Raw genomic sequence first — 20,956 nt, forward strand, 5'->3', positions numbered from 1 at the left:
GAGTTAGGGGGGGGGGGGGGCTGGGCAGTGACCAATGGTCAAACCTACCCACAAAGTATGCCATCAACATTGTTCTTCATACATCTGGCCCACTCGCTTCTAAAAAATGAGGGAGCTGGAGCACAAATAAATAGGAAATGATGCACCTAATGACAAAATATGAGCTTTCTTTAACAGTGAACAGTTTCACAACTAGCATTTTAATTGCAGTGCATGCAGATGTGATTAAATATAGGTAAACATTAATATCTCTACCAATTTATATCCTCAATTTTATATAAGTTTTCCTCAAACCATGGATTCTGAAGCATGATCTTGTACACGTCTCTTCAACACCCACTGCATAACTGCTGTTGATAGCCCATCAATGAATACTCAATATGAATATGCTCAACAATGCTCAGTATGAACATGAAAGTGCCATTTGCCAAGAACACTGGCTAAACCAGCACCTAGCTCAGCCTCCCCCCCCCCCCCCAAGTACATGCAAAAGGTACCATTACTAAGATACTCCCTTTGTATATAAGGGGTAATCCATGTACTATTGTATGCTCCCCCACTATCATACTAGTTTCATACTGGTGCACATTATCACACAAATCTGCACTCAGTGATGTTTCATCACTAAGGCACATGTTCATTACAATTTCCTGCACCACTGTGTTTCCTGCACTACCATATCAATCACATGTTGGTGCACATTGGCACTTAAAACAGCATTCTCTGATGTTTCATCATTGAGCTGATAAGGAATAGAAGGGGTTGCTCTCACAAGCATGGGCTTGGTCATGCAAATAATTAACTTATTTACAAATGTTGTGCCATAGGTATCCCCTTTGCCATTGCACACAGCTCCCCATGGCAAGGTGAATAGGGCATAACTAATCGGTCATGGCCATAAATGTCATGTATCATAATAATGCCTGCTCCCATAATATTCAAAACATGGCCCAGTTTGGGGAGATTCCAGCCTTATTAACAGAATACCAACTGGCTGGGATTATGCCTGAAATCACCTTGAACATAATCTTATTACATGGTGTTGACTCATTAATGAGACCAAAAAAGCTACCCTCCTGATGATCCTTTTATTTCATGTTATTTTCTATTTTCCACAGATATAATATACATAACTAAAGCCATTTTGACTCATTCGTAAGTGACTACATCGCATTTCCGAAAATTCGCATATTTTGGAACATGTGCGCCAAAAACCACCATACGACTGTCTACCGAACTGAAAATACGTGCTTAGGTCCAATGAGAGAAACGGGCCAATGCCCCGCGAGGACGCTACCATCTACCGACTCGAGGTCCCACAGATTTTAGAAGACGCGGCGTAGCGAGGGCGCCGGTTGCGGGCGACAGCAGGTAAGGTTGTACTTACTCGGCGGATTCAATTTCGATGGCCATGTCGGGACCTCCAACCTCAGATAATAAACACTTTTTCAAAGAGGCTCAACGCGTATGTCTTAAATGTAACCACGAACCCCGCCAGCAACCTATCCCGCACGACCGCGGAGCTCCGGCGGTCACGTTTGGGGCTCTTCCTCATCGGTGTCCAAGGTTTAAGGATGGATTGTAGTTGTGCAGTAGACATTGTTTGACGTCATAGTAATTGACACGACGCCATGAAAATAAAGGAAACGAGAGGCGTCAAAAGCTCCGCTATAAAATTGAAAACGTGGATTGATAAATGCGTAAATAAATGTTAACGCTAATAAACAAGAGATAAATTTGAACCTTTAACTATTGAGGACTATGGACCGAAAAAGAAAACGACTAGAACTATCGAAACTATATAAAACCATCGGGACCATGCCATGTAAATACGCCATGCAATAAATTTGACACGCTTGCTTGGCGCTAAACTGCGTATTCTTGTGCTGTGTTTAAGTATTCGGTGGCAATTTGGACTATCCTCGCATGAGAAAGCTCCTTTTCTTCTAATCTGACATTCTTTCGAAAACAACTGTTGCGTTTTCCGGAGCCAGTAGTTGTCACGATACGGGATAGCTAGCTATCCCGTTACAGAAAGGTGACGGTCTCTCCCTAGAGGTAACTGCCCCACGTGCTCACCCTGTGCGCTCGAAAAGTACCGGATCGTGGCCCCAACATCCAGTGCCGGCGTTTTTTCTGACAGCGCCTTTCTTCGGATGGGCCCGTGACCATGCTGAACATGTATTCCCCAAACGTTCGACCCTTGGCCGTGTGCTCATTTACCATCTGGCTTGCGTACTATGTTTAAGAAAACTAGCCCTTCTTGGTAGTAGTCACTAAGGCTTGCTCCCGACCCGCTCGCCCCCTGCTGTCCGCTTGGTCCGAACTCACCAAAAAGTACCTGTAAGTCTTAAATTGGTCCCTTTCGTCGCCGCGTTTTACGCCGGTCTGGCCCTCTCGGACGGTTTTGCGAACAGAACAAACTGCATCCTTCCGGCTTTGAGTGGGCCGAGTTAGGCTGGGCTCCCTCATAGTCCATGGGTGCCACTGTGTAAAATGGGGGGGGGGGGGGGCGGGCCAAAAGTCTGGTGTAATCTATCCCGAAAACCTGATTGCTCCCATTCTAAGCTGCGTTCCGATGCTGAAATAAAGCGGGGATGAGGATGAGATGAGAGGATGGGCGCCATATCCTCATTTTAGTCGACACGCCCTAATTCGTGGTATATAAAATTGCTTTACTGCGGAGGAATGTTCCCTGTTCAAGGCGATGTGAAGCCGTCTTACGCTAAACAGCTCAGAATTTTGAGCGATTCACAATTTTTTTTTAAAGCTTGGTAAGGGAGCACTGGTGACTACTGCTGTACCTGATCGCCTTGCGAGTGTAGGTACCGTGTTGTAGCTGTAGGTACCATGTTGTAGGTGTAAGTACGGCGTTGTAGGCGTAGGTACCGCTTCTTAGGTGTAGGCATCGCGTTGCAGGTATGGGTACCGCGTTTTAGGTGTAGGTACGGCGTTGTAGGTGTAGGTACGGCGTTGTCGGTGTGAGTACCGCATTGTAGGTCTGGGTACCGCGTTTGTAGGTATGGGTACCGCGTTGCAGGTGTGGGTACTGCATTTTAGGTGTAGGTACGGCGTTGTAGGTGTAGTTACGGCGTTGTAGTTGTGGGTACCGCGTCGCAGGTGTGGGTACGGCGTTGTAGGTGTGGTACCGCGCTGCAGGCGTGGGTACCGCGTTGCAGGTGTGGACACCGCGTTTCAGGTGTAGGTACCGCGTTGCAGGTCTGGGTTTTAAGTGTGGGCACGGTGTTGTAGGTGTAGGGACGGCGTTGCAGGTGTGGGCACCGCGTTGTAGGTGTGGGTACCCGCATTTTAGGTGCAGGTACCGCGTTGTGGGTGTAGGTACTGCGTTGTAGGTGTGGGTTGTAGGATTCAGGTGCCGTTGGCGCTGACCAGTCGATTAGCCAGCACAGCCACGATTGGGCGACAAATAGCTACACTTGCCACTGTTTTGGGGGCAACATGGGTTTGCTTTTATCTGGGCCAGCCTCTGCTTTGAAAAGTTGGCGCCTATTGCTGTCACTTGTCCTTTATTTCAATCCAGACATGATCATGTGACAAACGCGTCAAACACACCCAGACTCGTCCAACCTATGAAGGAAATGCTATGACAAGAAATGAGGTGCGTACCTAATATTATTTGGCACACACTGGCTACCATACAAACTTCTCGATGCGTAGCATACGAAAAGTTAAGGTAATTAACTTAAATCTATCCGGCCTATCGCTCCCTCTTTCCTCTTGTACATTGAGGGGCTCACGCCAGCATTCAAGGAGCTTATCCCCCCCCCCGCCCCCACCCACCACCCTGAAAGCATATCAAGTGATGCCTCTACCCACGAGATTTGATTCCCACTATTGTCACGGCATCGCCGGATGCTGACTGCGCATGCGGTCGCCCTGCCAGTCTCCCTGGGACTAAGGGATTGTTCAATTTAAATTAGCCCACTGGATACGCCCGCGGACTGACTTACAGACCTTTAATGCAGGGAGAATTATCGGCCACCTTTCGTGCTGGGGTTGTGTTTGCCGCATCCAGCGCGACCCGAGTGAAAAAAAAACACGTACAACTCGTGAACAGTCCTTTCCGAAGCGTTGTTTTACGCCAGTTTGCTGACCGTTCTCCCGTCCAAATGTCCCCTGCCCGGGTTGGCCGAGCTGGACCGAGCCGGATGACCTCGACATTGACCGCCTGCTTTTGTCACCAAACCGACCTGTACCGGCCATGGCATCCAGGTCACCGCCCAGCCACACTGAAGCCCCGTAGCTTTACCTGCAGTCCGTGTCGGAACATGCTTATGGGCCGTTAGCAGAGGGAGCAGTCCCTGCACCCTCCTACGCCAGGGCTGCTTTCGTTTTCTCATCGCGTCAGGTCACACCAGTTTCTGATGCAAGACGCCGTGAAATCCTGGACCCTCCGCCACATTGTCGCCGCTCATGTGTCTCAGTGAAGGTTGCGCGATAGGCTTGCTTTCCGAACGCCTCGAACCGCGCGCATCTGTGGCCATGTGCTCGGTGGGTGCGGGAGCGGTCGGGCCGGCCTCGCTCCGCGCGTACTCAGGAAGGGTGCAAGGGATGCAGGGCCGTACGGGGCCCGTGGGGCCGGGTCCCTGAATGTCAGTCGGAGAGCTCTTGCACCGACTGGGGACCTCATGGGACAATGCGAACCTCTGTGTTGACCAGAGGACACCAACACCGGACGCTCAACTCCTTGTCGGACTGAGTCCTGGAGACCCATTTCCTAAGCAGGGACAGTGTCGGTGGCCGCCATTTGCATTTGTTGGGCCCTTGAAGGAAGGAGGTGTCCCTATGTCGGTCATGGGCTCACAGTGACTAACGCGAGGGGTTATGTATCATAAGTGGGCCCCGACTTGGCCAGAGCACATTTGCTGGGCAGGGATAGGGACGGAACCCTGAATGTCAGGGGACCTTTTGCGTTGGTCCGGCCCTCTGACAATGACAAAAATTGAGGACTTACAAGGAGAGTCCGCGGGAGACAGTGGATGGCCCCTGTGTTACCTGGGGTCTCCAGTACACAGTGAGGCTTCTATGTCATTTTAGCCAGCGGCCCGATTGGCCAGACTGGAGTCTCTGTGTCCTGTATTGGATCACCTGCGGCGATGGCGGATTTCTGCATCAGTGAGTGGTCCTTGGCCCTTCCTGAGTGGGATCGGAATGGCCATTCAGCCCGTGGCCGGGACAGAGAATGTGCCCCCAGCGACACACCAGACGGGGCGGAAGCCCGAGCAATTTGTTCATCCGTGATACAAAAACCTTGCCTCAATCCTTCCGCAAACTACAGGAGGAGAAATGGTGCATGCCCAAGTGAAAGCAAGCAAGCCAAGCCAAGCACCACAGCCGTGTTTTCCATGGCGTGATCCGTCTCTCTATCCACCCCCTCGACTACTTCATGTGAATTTGCTGGTGTCAGAACGTTTACTCGCTTTGTACCGGATCCCCTCTCCAAGCGGATTTTGCACACTCGCTCCGAGAATGAATTTGTCGAGGACCGTCAAAGGGGCACAGCCAGAATAACCCGCTCCCGGTAAGAAACAAAAAGGCACTCGGCTGCCAACAGAATTTAAATTGATTTTATTGGCTTAGAAAGTACCACCGGAGTTGGGTCTCAGGGGAGAAGGGGGGACGGAGAAGGGCTCTAACCTGGTGATGGAGGCGTAGTGGCTTCTTTTTCAGGCACACTTCACAGTTGCAGCCCGCGTCGGCACTGCGATATCCTCGGAGGTAGTCGGTCCACACGCGAAGGATCAGTCACCTGTTCGAGCCGTTATTATCCACTCCGTCGATCCTTCTCCCTGGTCGTCGCAACACGCCCGATCATGCATATTGGAAGGCGTGAAACCAGCATCCGTGACGAAAACGCTTACGTAAGCGTACACCTGCACCAAAAGAGTCGTGTGCTTTTATCCCGGTCCGCCGTGTGCTTCTGCAGACCTACGGCGATGCTGACTCGGGCCGCGGCGCGGTCCGGACGTGCTGTGGTGCGGCCCTCGGCGTCGGTAGCGGCATCCTCGCGGCACCAGACGGCGTCCGCGGCCGGCCAGCCACTGTCTGTACAGCACGACACCGTCGACCGCGAGCTGTTCATCGAGCTTCCCGGCTCCGGTAATCGTCGGCATGGGCTCGAGACGACTTATGGCCCTGGCCTCCCGCGCCCACCTCCGCCTCATCCTGCAGTTCCGCGGCGCCTCTTGGCAGCACGGGCGGGCTGAAAACGTCAGCCGTGGTTCGACCCGACGGCCATGCAGGCTGGGGCGCCGATGGCAGTCTCGCCTGAGGACGTGCACAACCCGACCGGTGTCCCGGGCGGAGTACGGCTCGGGCTTTGTGTAGCCCAACGCTCCGTCTAATCCCTTTCATTTGAAATGATCTGTGAAGCATAGACCTAGGAGCAGCGGCGGGGGCTAGGGGGAAGAAATCATTCCCCACTTTTCATGTCAAATGTCAACCCTCATGATGATACAAAGAAAGGATCCATGGCAAAACTGGCATTGCACCTTCTCCTCACACACTGAGGCCTTTCGATACCTATACCATTAAGACTAAAAGGGCGCCAGCCTGACGAGATGATGCTTAAGATGTTTCTTGTGCCATTTTCAGATTGCTGATTTAGAAACATGTCCTAGTCATTGTATGCCCGGCTCTGTGGTTTTTCCACCAGACAATTCACAGTTCTGACTGGCATTTCCTGGCAGACGAAAAGGCGTACCTGCAGTATGAGCACGTGTCGGAAGACGTGCTGGACCTGCAGCACACGGTCGTCCCGAAGTCCTTCCGGGGGCGGGGCGTAGCGAAACTTCTCGCCAAGGTCAGTGGAAAGGCCTGGCAGCCATCAGCCCACCGCGGACTGGATTGCAGCCCTTTTCAGTTTTCAGCAAACAATTGTTTTATGTTAAGTATAGTTATCCTTGCGGCTTTCCATTCTCGGATTACGATGTTTCGTGTTAGTACTCAAACGCCATTGCATTGCACCGCTTTTTGTGGAACCCCAGGGGTGTACTGTCAAACTCCCGGGACGAACGACAATGGTGAATGACATGACGCGCGTATTTGCTGTGTTGGCGTCAACTACCAGTTTGTGTTTGGCCTTTGGGCTTACGCTTCGTACCCTGTCCTGAACACTGCGCACCAAATGCTGCCGTCCGATCTGTTGCCATAGCAACGGCAAACAGTGGTCTTACTAGCGGGCAACCAATGAAGACAAGAACTGATAAATCATGGGCGGTTGGGTGACGTTGGCGGGAGCATTGGTTGACAAGGTGATAACGCCCCAATGCCTGTATCTTAAGCACCAGAAGATCGATTCTGTCCATGTGTGAACAATGGTGCCGGTTGGTTTTAATGCAGATGGTTTTGAACATGTCTAAAATTTCCGTGTCTAAAATTATTGTATTTAAGTGCAGTGCTTGATTCATTGTTAGTTATTGAAAGCAGTATACTCGTGGAACGGTTCATTTATGGTGAAAATGTCTGCTCCTCGATTTTTGACCATTGGTGAATTTATTTCTCTGCCCCCTCTGTACATAAATGAATGCCCTTCGCTAGCTCCAACGTGGCAATTACCATCTCAGCTCATCAATTGATATGCGTTGATAGTTTTGTGATTTCACGCAGGCGTTTCTCACAATGTCACAAATGTACATATCTTGTGCCCGCGGCTTTCTCAAAATTTCACAGGTGCACCGTTAGATTCATGTTTGTAGACCGCTTCATCAGCTTGATGTTGTTTGCAGGCTGCCTTTGATTACGTTATCCTGGAGGACAAGAAGATGAAGCTGACGTGCTGGTACCTGCAGAAGTATCTCAAGGATAACCCATCCACCGAGTATGCCAGAAGGCTGGTGGAATAGCCGAGTGTAGATTTATTGGATTCCATGGGGCTGGGAACAGCTGGCAAGAGTGCTAACTCTATTTCGATATCGAAGGGAGCGGTTACATTATTATGGCGCGCTGGACTGAGGGGTGGTGGCGCGCAGGACTGAGGGGTGGTGGCGCGCTGGACTGAGGGGTTGTGGTGCGCTGGACTGAGGGGTTGTGGTGCGCTGGACTGAGGGGTGGTGTCGCGCTGGGCCGAGGGGTTGTGGTGCGCTGGACTGATGGGTGGATGGCGCGTTGGACTGAGGGGTCGTGGTGCGCTGGACTGAGGGGTGGTGGCGCGCTGGGCCGAGGGGTTGTGGTGCGCTGGACTGAGGGGTGGTGGTGCGCTGGACTGGGAGGAGAGGGGGGGGGGGGGGGGGTGGCGTGCTGGACTGAGGAGTGGTATCGCGCTGATGGCATCGTCATGTGGCTCTAACCGGGATGTTAGATGACATGTCTTTGTGTCTCGGGTTAACGGAGTTAAAAAAAATGGAGGGAACTCGCATCAACGGGCTGGTAGAGGCAACTCGTGCCGCAAAACGACCGTGGTGGTTACTTCTCGAGTAAAAGTGAATGCATGAGTGAAGTTAACACTGTGTTGCTGAACTCGTATGCGTTTTTCTTGATTTGTTTCGGAAATCGCCTTTGGTACCAACAATGCTCTCTGCGGCGCGGTAGCAACTCAACAACTCATCCAGTGCTGTGTTTGAAAAGTTAGCAATGGATGGATAAACGATATTAGTGAGGTGCTTTCATATCACGTGTATTGGATTGCTTAAGCTTAATCGTTGGTAAAACATGCGAGGTCCTTCCCACCCGCATCGTCTTGATGATGGCGCGCTGGACTGAGGGGTGGTGGATATGTTGTTTGCACCAACTCTTGAATAGACCATGATATTGGGTATTTTTACGATGCTGATCGGATTCCTTGCCATGCTCACTGGATTCCTTCATATTTGTCATTGGGAAAAACGAAAAGTAGGGAAATATCCTGTAAACAATGTTGTTTGCAGACATGACCATTGTCAACTGGGGTGTTAACGACCGTTAGCACCGGCCTCAGCTCCGGTCGTCAGAAGAATAAATGCAGACCCATGGCTCATGCTCATGACTCACGACTCATGCTTGCCAAGAGCGCCCTAATTCCACCTCTACTTTCTTCCAACTAGCGGGAATCCAAAGCAAATACATGACGACTGCCATCATGCCCTTCAAAAACTAGCGAACACCGGGCGCCTACGACTGACGGCTCCGTCTCGTCACAGATTGTGTTTGAACCTGAGGCTGAGTGCCTTGTCGGTAGCGAACTGGCCGCGCCACTCCTGCCCGTGGGCGTCCATCCAAACGCCCTCGCCGGAGATCTGGCTGCACGTGAATGTGCCTTCGAAGTAGGAGCCATCGGGGAAGCTGTAGCGGCCCGGTCCCGCGTACTGGCCGTCTTGCAGGGTCCCGCTGAACGTGCTTCCGTCTACGAAACAGATGGTGACCGCACCGTCCAGAGTGTCCTCGGCCCAGGTGCCGGTGTACTGGTCGCCATCGCTGGTGGTGTAGGTGCCGTCTCCATGGCGGACAATGCCGTAGCTCTTGGCCTTCTCCTCTGGCCAGATTCGGTACCCTCCGTTGTAGGAATCTCCGTTGGGAAATCGGAATTCAGCGTTGCCGGTCTTTTCTCCAGGTCGCTGCTCGACTGGGTCAGTTTCTGCGTCTCGTTCGACGGATAACATGTTTGCCGGTCCTCGTTCTTTTCCTCGGTGCACTCCTTGTTATCCACATCGATTTCCAGACAGCACCGCCAGAGGCCCCGAACCAGTCGGCCAGAATGCATGAAGGCAAATACCGGTGCAATATGCGAAGGGAATGGGCAGAACGTACAAGCTCTCCTCAGCAGTCAAAATATTGATTTGGCCAGGGCCTCGCCATTAGCGTCAACTGCTGGACCCCGATTTATTTTCTCATAGCTCAGGCAGAGGAATTGGCAAATTTTGCTCCATATCTCGTGCGTGTCTATTGCTGTGTCTTCCTCAATAACAGTCTTCTTTCGCTCTCTTCCATGTATTTACACGTGCGCCACATCCGCCACACCCCATTGCGCCACATCCCGGCGCTCGGGACATGGACACACTCAGCACATTTTGTCATTTTCCTTAATTTAAGACCTATGCAAAGTGAGCACAAAATTGGGTATGAGTGTCAAATGATACACAACATTGTTTTGCTAACACCAGTGATGCTGCTTGGACCGAAGTGATCAAAATACATGGACCATGAAATTTCTACTGTGCCAAGTATATTTTAAGCCACGTGATGCTGGCTTCCAAATACGCGTTATACGGAAGAGGATGGAATTTAGAATGGGCAATCGCCAAAATGCTCGAGAAATTTTATCCCTTATATCTCATCTCAGTAAACCGCAGACCCATTTCTTCCAAGGCTTCATGCATCAACTGATGGGGTTCCACTGACAGAGTAAGACAGTGCCGAATGTTTCCAGTCAAAGTTCACAGCGCTGTGCATGGGCATAAACACCATTCGAGTGCGTCGCAATCGCCGTAATATTATGTTAATATATGATGTTAACCCTCATTCAATAACCAAACGCCGGCTCGTGTATGGTGTTTGATGTCATTAAGTGTGTACATCAAGCAACAACACGGAATGAATGTCCTATGCCAGCTTTGAAGTGACCGACATTTTCCTCTTGGTGGGTCTAGGCCAGTCTTCTACACTTAATAGCGATCCAATCACTACGAGTCAGCTTATTTCATCATACTTGATGTTTGCCTCAATACCATCAAATGTGGAACATTCCCTTTAATGGAACCTTTGCCACATACTCCTCCCCCCAACTTAAACGTTGCTCCTACTTCCCCGACGCGAGGCAAGAGCTACCATTAGGCAGGAGTGCAAGAGAGGCTGGCGGTAATTGCTCATTGTTTGGCTGCATGCCCGTGCCCGCAGTGATCTAAGCTCTAGGACAATGTGCGTGTTAAGGAGACGGGTCATTGCATAGACAGCAGGTAAATATGGCTCAACGAACATCCGATGAGAGATTGAAATGTTGACGTGGGTGCAACGAAGGCCCTTCAGCATTTCCAGGAGCCCAGACAAGGAGTAAAGAACGTTTAGCAGCATGCTAGTTCGGACATCGCGGGAACGCCTCTTCCACCTAGCAATCGTGTAACTAGAGCAATCGGAGTCGGGCAATGGTTTTTGTGTACCTAACACGTTGTTTAGCGATGGGGAGTGCTGCTTCGCATATCGGCAGAAGTACGTTGCAAGTGACGGCAGCTCACTCAAAATCATTTTAATTCCACAATAGTTTGACCAGCGCAGCTATCCAGAAGAAGTGGTGACATAAAGCAGGCAGACGGGCAAAACGATACATCAAGCTCTGCAAGCAGTCGCATGAAACGACTAACAAAGAGACGGGTGCACATTTTCATGCCTGGTGTGAGGCCCAGCTGCGCAGCAGCACATGACCGGCCATGATAAGCAGGGCGTACGAAGGATTTCACTACGGAGGGAGGAAGAGCTCAAAATCTGGAATTGTGACCTTCCAGCACTCGCTCACGCACAAATTCAGGCATGTCATAGCCTTGATGGGGGGGGGGGGGGGGGGCGCTTGCCCTGGGCGCTGCTATGTGCTGGCGCCTCTCATGAAAAGCTCCCAAAGCATGCAACATCAGCCGGTAGTCGATTCCGTATTTTAAGCAAAAGGTCACCAGGTCATCGAAGCGTCAGAATTTACGAGGACAGCCTATCTCAGTCTGGTGTTGTAGAAGAACCAGATGTACGATACGACGCTCTCGAGTAACAGAACACCGACCGAGCAGAGCACACCCGCGTCCGCTATGGTGAACAAGTGCCGTGGTGTCGCCAGGTCCAGCCGCGTCTTCTCCATCGACACCGCATCTGTGGGACAGAATCGCTCAGCCGGGTGTATCGGGCGCCACTTCCGCGGCTCGCGTCTCATGATGCCGCGGTCGAGCACCTGGGGCATGACGTAGCTGATCAGCCGCAGGTAGGGGAAATAAGCCCGGTGGTAAACGGTCGCATGTTCTTGCCCTGCAACGGGCGGTCGCGAGTCGTGGGCAGGTGGCGTAGGTCCTGGCCGGCCAGCAAAGGTTGTACTATCATCTCACGCGCCGCAAGGCTGACGCCCTCGACGTTAAGCTTCCAGCACCTCGCGGACGCCGCATCGAAACTGGCGAACGGCGTCTGGCGGCGAATGATGGCCATCTGAGCGAGCAGCGTCCCCGAGTAGCAGGCGAAGATGAAGCATGACGGCGAGCACACGACACTGACGGCCAGCCGGCAGGAGGGCGCACCGTCCGCGCGCACTACGGCACCCTGCTGGCATGTACACGGCACTGACAGCCAGCCGGCAGGAGAGCGCACCGTCCGCGCGCACTACGGCGCCCTGCTGGCAGCAGATGCCCAGCACGATCAGCGCCCAGAACGATGCATCCTCCTCGGGCGACAAGTCAGCTTCTCGGGCCCAGCGTGTCTCGCACAGGCGCAATCGTCAGCGGGCGATCAACCAGAGCACGAGCACGGCGGCGGCCAGCACGGCCAGCAGGGCGTACCAAGCATGGCCTTGCAGAGGCTGCTTGGTGCGGAACTCGCTCAGCGCCTGCGTGTGACGCACGCCAATCACGACGCCGGAGAGGTCCGTCGCGAACGGATGGGAGAAGTCGACCAGCCGGCCCCACGCCGGGCTGTAGATCAGCGTGCCGGCCATCATGTCCGCCTGGCCGGCGTGCAGTTGGTCAACCAGCCGGTCCCAGGCGGACTGGCTGCCGGTCCGGGACAGCCCGCGCAGGGAGTAGCTAAAGCCCAGCACGCTCAGCAGGCGCAGGATGATGGAGCCGACCAGGCCGCCGTTGACCGTACCAGTGCGGTGCGTAATGAACAGGCGGTGTAAAGCCGACCGGCCCTGGCGTCGGTCCTCCGCGTCCTTCGATTCGACGTACACCAGACGGAGGTGGACGCCGCTCATGGCGCGCAGGCTGACGGCGACGCCACCCAACGGCCGCGGGGGGACATATTCAGTGAGCGTAAATCGGTTTTGAACTTGGGTGAGAGTGAAAAATTTCATCGTAAAAAGGCCGTGCGAGAGTGAAAAAATGAATTGACGAAAGATGGAACTTATGAGCTCGTGACTGGTGCTTTAGCAAACAAAGACATCTATTGCAAATTGGGATGGACGTAATATCATAAACCGGCCAAAACTGTTTTGTATTTTAACAGCTTAGGTCATTAAAGTGAAATAGAATACATAAAAGCATAGCAATTTCATGACAGTGTAATGAGCATTCAAAATTATTGACACCAATAATTTGATGCTACACTTTACATTTCCATTCCACAGCACTTTTAACACAAAACAAAACAAAGGAATTCAATGCCAAAATAACAGCAGAAAATTCAACAGGCATAAATACTCAAACGAAAACAACCCTGGACTCCTACACATCAGCCCATCACCAAGTCAAACACAATAGACATACCTCTGGCTTCTATTAAGATGGGGTCAGGGAAAACAAACATTTTGTCATCGTTTCCTGCAAAACCCCAATGTTTATTCCCATGAAAGTAGCGCAGCTATACCTAACCTAAGGAGGCCTTACTTCATCTCATCCTGTCTAACCTGTTTGTATCACAGCAGAAGTTGCATCTGATTCTTGCACGATTCCTATTGCCACTTGCCACGCACTTAACCAACTTACCTAACTTAGAGTAGGTGGTGTTGAACATCATCCCAACTCACCTATCTGTTGACAGCAGCTCTTGTGACAAAAACGTGGTAAAGTTAATTTTGAAATCAGGTTATTAATCGAAATTAGATTATTTTAAAATTTTGACATCAGACAAAATGGTCAACACACAAAGCAAAACACTTAAAATCACTTTCAGCAACTTATTTTGATAGCCATGGCTAACCTATGTCAGGGCCAATAATGGGTATGCTCCACAAAACAAACTCTCTTCTCAAAAAGTAACATTCCTTTTACGTAACCATGCCAATATTGCTGCTTGCCTCGTCAGCTGCAGTAAAAGCATGTATTTAGACTTGCTTATTCAGATTTAAGGACAAAATTTGAGATGTTGGCTTTACATTTGAAATGTGATGGTCTAACTATTCGTTACATACTGATATTGAACTCATCTTATACTCGCTTTGCAGCTTAGAGTATCCCTGTGTTGAAGGTATGGTGCATACGGACAGTACAGTCATTTGTCAGTCAGGGAAACCATGACAACTATGGAAAACATCTGATTAAAGCAACCATGAGGGACCACTTTAAGAAATTTGGGGCAAACAATCAAGAATATGGAACAAAATAAGCCCATTGCGTGCCTTGTGGCATCATAATTTGCCTTATGACAAAACTCGGTGGATTAACACGAATAAATCCAATTTATGTATAAAATACGTGCAAGTTTGCGATTGGAGCGTCTTGCACAGAAATTGGTCAAAATTTTAAGCAACAGATGGTACCTCTAAGGCAATGGAAAAGGAAGGAAGAATTAAGTGGCATCACACTCGTATGATACCAAGAAAAACAAAAGTAGCGAAAATTAATATAAAGACTGGTGCTTTTTTGACAAAATTTTGTTATCAGCTAATTCGACTCGAAATCTGCTAACACAGAAGCTCAAGTAGTGATATTCATCTTGTAAATGCAATTTGGAAGACATTTCTTGACCTTTTTACTCCTGTATTTCGGGAGTGATGCAATTTAGTGGTCAAGTTTCCTCGGGAAAAAGAAATACGTGGAATAAAATCATCTTCCAGGCCTTGCTGGTGTTTGCAACAGGCTCTGCTTTTGGGGTGTAGTGGTGGGACAAAAAAGGGAACGCGTGAAAACCTTGTATGTGGCACACAGAGCTGCCGATTGTGATGCATTTTGTAAACAAACCAAACTTAATGCGTGCAAGCGGCTGGAGTCGCTGGGGTACTTGGGCTTGGAGGTACCTGGCGCCCTTGCTCTGTGCATACATAGACACGATTCAGATGTAGGTGAGGCAGGGCATAGCCATAGGTGTCCAGGTTGTGTGGAGACTCGTTTATGCTTGGTGGTTTCAAGTGAGCTCGGTTCTGGATGCCACCTGAAAACCTCAGAAAGTGAAATAGGGGTTTGGCATGTGCGATTAGACAATGCAGGCGGGAGTGAAAAATTCACGTAGAGTATGGGGAAAAGGAGTGAAAAATTCCTCCCATAAGGTGTTGCTTTACACCCAAAGTTGCCAATTCTAGGACACTAGACATATTGCGGCCCGCGGCAAACGCCGCGTGCCCCTTATCACCAGTGGAAGTCGCGCTCGCTGTAGAAGCGAACCGCGCCGCTCTGCCAGACCGGCAGCAGCCACGCCAGCCGCGAGACACGGCCTGCGCCGCCGCCGCCGCCGCCCGACTCCAGCACCACCGTCGGGCTGGAGCGCTGTAGCCGAGCGAAGATGAGCCGAGAGGAGAGCAGCTGCAGCAGCCCGGGCTCTTCGGCGCCTGGAGCGCAGCGCCAAGTTAGGTCTATTCGTCACCTGGCGCGCAGCGCCAGGTTAGGTCCATTCAGCACCTGGGACGCAGCGCCAGGTTAGGTCCATTCAGCACCTGGGACGCAGCGCCAGGTTAGGTCTATTCGGCGCCTGGGGCGTAGCGTCGCGTTAGGTCCATTCGGCACCTGGGGCGCAGCGTCACGTTAGGTCCATTCGGCACCTGGGGCGCAACGTCACGTTAGGTCCATTCGGTTCCTGGGGCGCAGCGTCACGTTAGGTCCATTCGTCACCTGGGGCGCAACGTCACGTTAGGTCTATTCGGCACCTGGGGCGCAGCGCCACGTTAGGTCCATTCGGCACCTGGGGCGCAGCGCCACGTTAGGTCTATTCGGCACCTGGGGCACGTCACCGTAGTATCTCTCCTAGACATTTGAGACACGTAACCAGGCTATTCGTCTTCGACATCTAAGACACGTGACCAGGAAGTTCGTCTTCGACATTTAATACACGTGACCAGGTTAAACCCTCCTTGGTATCTGGATTCCCACCTTACGACATAAATATAGTGATGAGTAAGTAGATAAAACAGGTTACATTTTTACGGCTGTGTTTCCTCCATAAGAATGGGCATCGATGTTTGCGTATTCCATCTGGGCTTGTTCCTTGTTACATCAGATCATGCATATGTCGTTCTAAATGACGCTTGTTTGTTATCATTATGTATTGCTATTTCCCGGGCCATCCTCTTTGTCTGTGTCTTAAGTAGTCGTTAACATCCGTGACCGTAGTTTGCTAAATTCGGGCGAGAACGTAGACCAACTGAGTCTTCCCAAAATTCATAGGAAAACATGTAGCTTATATGAGCAAGACATGCCTCAGTTACTGTTTTTTTCAGCACTCTGAGTTCAGACGCTCCGTGCTGAGTCATCGACCTGCGATATATCAGGAAACGCTGATGAAGCCACAGCATAGATAAAACATTTGTTACGTTGATAACACTGTCCCTTTCAAGCTGTGCACTGTCTAAAAAAGTCGAGTTCTGCCAATACAACCAACCTTTACTATATAACATCGTTTACAGGTACCTACTGGTAATTTGAAGGCAGAAAGCTTAACATAGGACCTCAGAACCCATAATGAGAATTTGAACTAGAGTGACCAGTCCGACAAGGCTTATGAAAGTAAAAAGCAGCAGTTGCAAACATATCGACTCCTTATAAAAGTTGATACGTTTGCAACTGCTCAGCTCAGGCCCAACCAGTTTTATGTAGGAAGAGGTGCAGTGGCTTCAAAGTCATACTATGAAAGCTATTTGATCAGATGGGTCTTTCTTACAATCTTACAACATTACTGCACCTTCACCTTCCCCCCAACTGACATTAAAATGTTCGTTTCAAACTTGCAAAGAGCTGAACAACGCAGGTAAAAACCAAGCTTAGATTTCATCGATCGTCTTTCCCAAAAGCAACAGACCAGCGGACTGACAGAGGAGAACACGGACGATCGGAGAGGCAACGACGTGGCTCCATGCGCATAGAACGTCACGCACTCTCCATAGCAGGGTATGAATCGGCCAGTTTTGTGGCTTTGTTCAGGACTGCTATCACATTTTGATAACTAGGATGAAGGCGAGGTATAATATGCACGGTTAGAGCAAGTGTACTTGACGCAGCTCACTGATACCTCTCAAACCCTTTCTCCCCTAGGTGTCAATGCGTCAGGAATGGACCGGGAAGTGATCATCGCAACTTTTCGAGACTGACTTCATATGCAGTATGGCCTGTGTCGGAAAAGATTGAGCCATGACAGCTACCAGGAGCGTGCAGTTATACTAACTGCGCCAAAGTCCTAGCAGAAATTATGCTTATGGCAATACCTGGATCATAACTGCGCACAATTGTTGATTACCGTAAATCTATCAATTTCGTCTATTACAACTGCTGGGTATATCAGAGTCATGGCGAACAATTCCAAAGAACATTTGCTGTTTTTCTATAATTGTGCGTGGAAGTACCACGTCAGTGGGCCTCCAACCGTAACGCTCACAAAAATCGGACATTCCAAACCATGTATCAAACCCAGGGTACGCATAACGGCTATCATAAAGATTTGATATCTTAAGCTCAATCCCTCACATTATCCACGTTCTAGCAAGTGTTTACTCCATGTTTGTTGTAACTTTGTTCGCATCACGCCTTTCAAGGCGTTCTAACGGGTTCCACGCTAAAGAATAAGATCGTCCGCCTAGAAAATGCCCCAAATGATTGTCTAAAGGTGCTCCCCACCCCTAACAGCAAAGTGTTGCAGTCTCACACAGCTTCGGAGCAGTTCCATTTTCCTAGGTCGGACAGATTTAAACCTCACTCGTCTGTGTAGAGGTGCGTGTTGTTTTAACACGCATCACACCGTAGCTTACCTGTGAAAGTGATGTCTACGCAGATATCTGCGCTGATCATTCCTTTGTTGTGCAGGTAGTCGATCATGCAGCGGAGCTGGCCCAGCTCGAGCTGAGCAGTGTGTAGACCTCCTACGTAAGTGACTAGCTGGAGAAGTGTCCCTTGTAGTGCAAGGCTGAGATAAATATGCATTGCTCCGTCGTTTAGAGCCACTGTCGACCTTAGTAGTTTCCTCCGAGTCAAATGTCTCCCGCAGTCCTCCCGCTCTCAGCGACTTCCACAGAATCGAGCGGCGCACGCAGTGACCTCCACAGAACCGAGCGGCGCATGCAGTGACCTCCACAGAACCGAGCGTCGAACGCAGTGACCTCCACAGAACCGAGCGTCGAATGCAGTGACCTCCACAGAACTGAGCGTCGAACGCAGTGACCTCCACAGAACCGACCGTCGCACGCAGGGACCTCCACAGAACTGAGCGTTGAACGCAGTGACCTCCACAGAACCGAGCGTCGAACGCAGTGACCTCCACAGAATCGAGCGTTGAACACAGTAACCTCCACAGAACTGAGCGGCGCACACAGTGCCCTCCACAGAATCGAGCGGCGCACGCAGTGACCTCCACAGAACCAAGCGTCGAACGCAGTGACCTCCACAGAACCGAGTGTCGAACGCAGTGACCTTCACAGAACTGAGCGGCGCACGCAGTGACCTCCACAGAATCGAGCGGCGCACGCAGTGACCTCCACAGAACCGAGCGTCGAACGCAGTGACCTCCACAGAACCGAGCGTCGAACGCAGTGACCTCCACAGAACCGAGCGTCGAACGCAGTGACCTCCACAGAACCGAGCGTCGAACGCAGTGACCTCCACAGAACTGAGCGTCGAACGCAGTGACCTCCACAGAACCGAGCGTCAAACGCAGTGACCTCCACAGAACTGAGCGTCGAACGCAGTGACCTCCACAGAACCGAGCGTCGAACGCAGTGACCTCCACAGAACTGAGCGTCGAACGCAGTGACCTCCACAGAACCGAGTGTCGAACGCAGTGACCTCCACAGAGCCGAGCGTCGAACGCAGTGACCTCCACAGTACCGAGCGTCGAACGCAGTGACCTCCATGCAGCTGGCTGGGTCCTAAGCCCCAGCCATAGAGCCAAGCGATTTCTCCTTTCCACTTGCACTTGCACGCAGCGAAAATGCTCCCGGGTGGAACAAAGTCAATGCGAAGTGGTTTCCGTCTGTATGTTATGAGGAGTCTGCTGCTGACTGTGTGCCTGAGTCTGAGTCTGAGTGCCTAGCACAACTTGTAGCCGCTACGGGCTTCATGGTAACGCCAGCGAAATCCATTAACACACAGTGCACAACCTTCGATCCAGACAAACGCCTCGCGGCTGTGTCCAGCTGCAGATGCGCGTGGATCAACCAAGTAATGGAGCAGAAGTTTGCGCGGGGCCATGCTGATATATGAACCACTCGAATAGTACAAATATTCGACATCCCTCCGAGCGGCCATGCATTTGACCGACGCATTCGATCTCAGGGAGTAATGATGTCACCGTGAAGTCGAGTCTTGGCATGCTTCGATATGTTAGGGTGACGCGTTGCATGCCAGCATCCTAGAATTGCCGACTTTAGGTGTAAAGCAGCACCCTATGAGGAGGAATTTTCACTCTTTTTCCCCATCTTTTACTTAAATTTTGCATTCCTTCCTAACCTTTTCTGACCACTCACACCAAAATCATATTTCCCTTTCCAAGGGTTTAAGATGTCATCCAAAACCAAGCTCACTCGATCCCATCAAGTATAAACAAGGCTCCACAGAACCTGGACACCTATGACTATATTCTGCCTCACCTGCATCTGATCATGTCTATGTATGCAGGGAAATAACACCGGATACCTTCAAGCCCGAGAGTCCCGGCGACTCAAGCCGCTTGCATGTATCAAACTTACTTTGTTTTCAAAATGTATCACAATATGTACCTTTGTGTGATATGCAAGGCTTTCACACATCCCCAATGATGTTTGGTCTCATCACGCAAGCGCCACACCCCCGAAGCAAAGCCTGATACAAACGCCAGCAAAGCACGGAAGATAATTTTACTCCACGTATTTATTGTACTCGAAGAAACTTGACACTATTCTGCATCACTCCCGAAATGCAAAAATGAAAAGTTCAATAACTGTCTGCTTGATGAAACCTTAAAGCTGAATAACACCGCTTAAGCACTTATTTTCACAAAATTCTAGCCAAATAAGCTGATTACAACATTGTACCAAAAAACATCAGTTTTTATATTTATTCACTTGTCGTTGTTTTCTTGTCATCACAAGAGTGTGATCCATCTCCATTTTCCCTTCCTTTCTGAGTGCTTTAAAAAATATCATCTGTGGCTTAAAATGTCGACTAATCTTTTGCAAAATGTTCCAAATGCAAACTTGCACATATTTCATACTTGAATTAATTCGCCAGGCGCCCAAACCTGTTTGCTACACGTCCAAGAGTGAACAATTCATGGGGAAGGAAAGAGACAGTTTGAAGCACGGAATTTATTCTTAACATTTTGGGCCTGTTAAACCCTAGTTGGCCGTTTTTAGTTCATGGCAGGGCTCAGTGATGATAAATCTATGCCATTCTAGGTTCAATTCCTCTTTACGGTACAGTATCCTGCCGTACATGGCTTTGAGGCAGACCTGGCGCAGCTAATGCAGATGCGTTTGGTAGCGTAATTATGTCTTATCATGCAGACTTTATTCTAGTAGCCTTGATGAAGACCTCGTCTTACTTATTTCGCATCTTAATCTTGTAGGTTGGTGGGCGTGATCGACATTTGTGTTTTGGGGTGGTTTGGATGACCCTGTCTGTCAGCAAATCATGCGAATGGTGCTGACTTTTTGTATACGGAACGGAACAAAACGTGCCCTTAAAAATACCAGTAGGTTTCTCCTGTGGAGTCATTAATCGCTAATTTTGCCCGCTTTCAACACATAAATTATAACCAGATTTAGTCATTTTCTGTTCAAATCTGCGAAGTTTTGTTCATAAGACAAATTATGATGCCACAAGACACGTAATTAAACTTTTTTCATACTCTTGATTAGTTGTCTAAAATTTGTTCAAGTGGTCTCTCATATCTACTTTAATCAGATTATGTCCATAGTTGCCATGGTTTGCTTACTGGCAAATGACTT

General features: G+C 50.1%; 2 protein-coding genes across 2 annotated transcripts; one reads left to right on the plus strand and one right to left on the minus strand.

Moving 5' to 3' along the window:
* The first annotated feature begins 1,347 nt into the window (after positions 1 to 1,347).
* LOC119103719 (protein NATD1) lies at positions 1,348 to 8,141 on the plus strand. Its single transcript, XM_037227350.1, has 4 exons — positions 1,348 to 1,371; positions 5,948 to 6,120; positions 6,711 to 6,823; positions 7,749 to 8,141. Exons 2-4 carry the CDS (start codon positions 5,958 to 5,960, stop codon positions 7,863 to 7,865), a joined length of 393 nt encoding a protein of 130 aa, XP_037083245.1. The 5' UTR covers positions 1,348 to 1,371; positions 5,948 to 5,957; the 3' UTR covers positions 7,866 to 8,141.
* Positions 8,142 to 8,255: 114 nt separating this feature from the next.
* On the minus strand, positions 8,256 to 9,805 carry LOC119103538 (radial spoke head 1 homolog). The gene has a single exon (XM_037227120.1). The coding sequence runs from the start codon at positions 9,594 to 9,596 to the stop codon at positions 9,132 to 9,134; it is 465 nt and encodes a 154-aa protein (XP_037083015.1). The 5' UTR covers positions 9,597 to 9,805; the 3' UTR covers positions 8,256 to 9,131.
* Positions 9,806 to 20,956: the final 11,151 nt, after the last annotated feature.

This window comes from Pollicipes pollicipes, unplaced genomic scaffold (genome assembly GCF_011947565.3).
Source record: "Pollicipes pollicipes isolate AB1234 unplaced genomic scaffold, Ppol_2.1 Scaffold_5724;HRSCAF=6776_pilon_pilon_pilon, whole genome shotgun sequence".
NCBI classification, from domain to species: domain Eukaryota; kingdom Metazoa; phylum Arthropoda; class Thecostraca; order Pollicipedomorpha; family Pollicipedidae; genus Pollicipes; species Pollicipes pollicipes.

What these genes read in the sequence shown, in the direction of transcription:
- LOC119103719 (XM_037227350.1), top strand. Translation starts at nt 5,958, where the DNA reads ATGCTGACTCGGGCCGCGGCGCGGTCCGGACGTGCTGTGGTGCGGCCC. An exon ending in CATCGAGCTTCCCGGCTCCG is followed by an intron (nt 6,121 to 6,710) that starts GTAATCGTCGGC and finishes ATTTCCTGGCAG; the next exon opens with ACGAAAAGGCGTACCTGCAG. An exon ending in TAGCGAAACTTCTCGCCAAG is followed by an intron (nt 6,824 to 7,748) that starts GTCAGTGGAAAG and finishes TGTTGTTTGCAG; the next exon opens with GCTGCCTTTGATTACGTTAT.
- LOC119103538 (XM_037227120.1), bottom strand. Translation starts at nt 9,596, where the DNA reads ATGTTATCCGTCGAACGAGACGCAGAAACTGACCCAGTCGAGCAGCGA.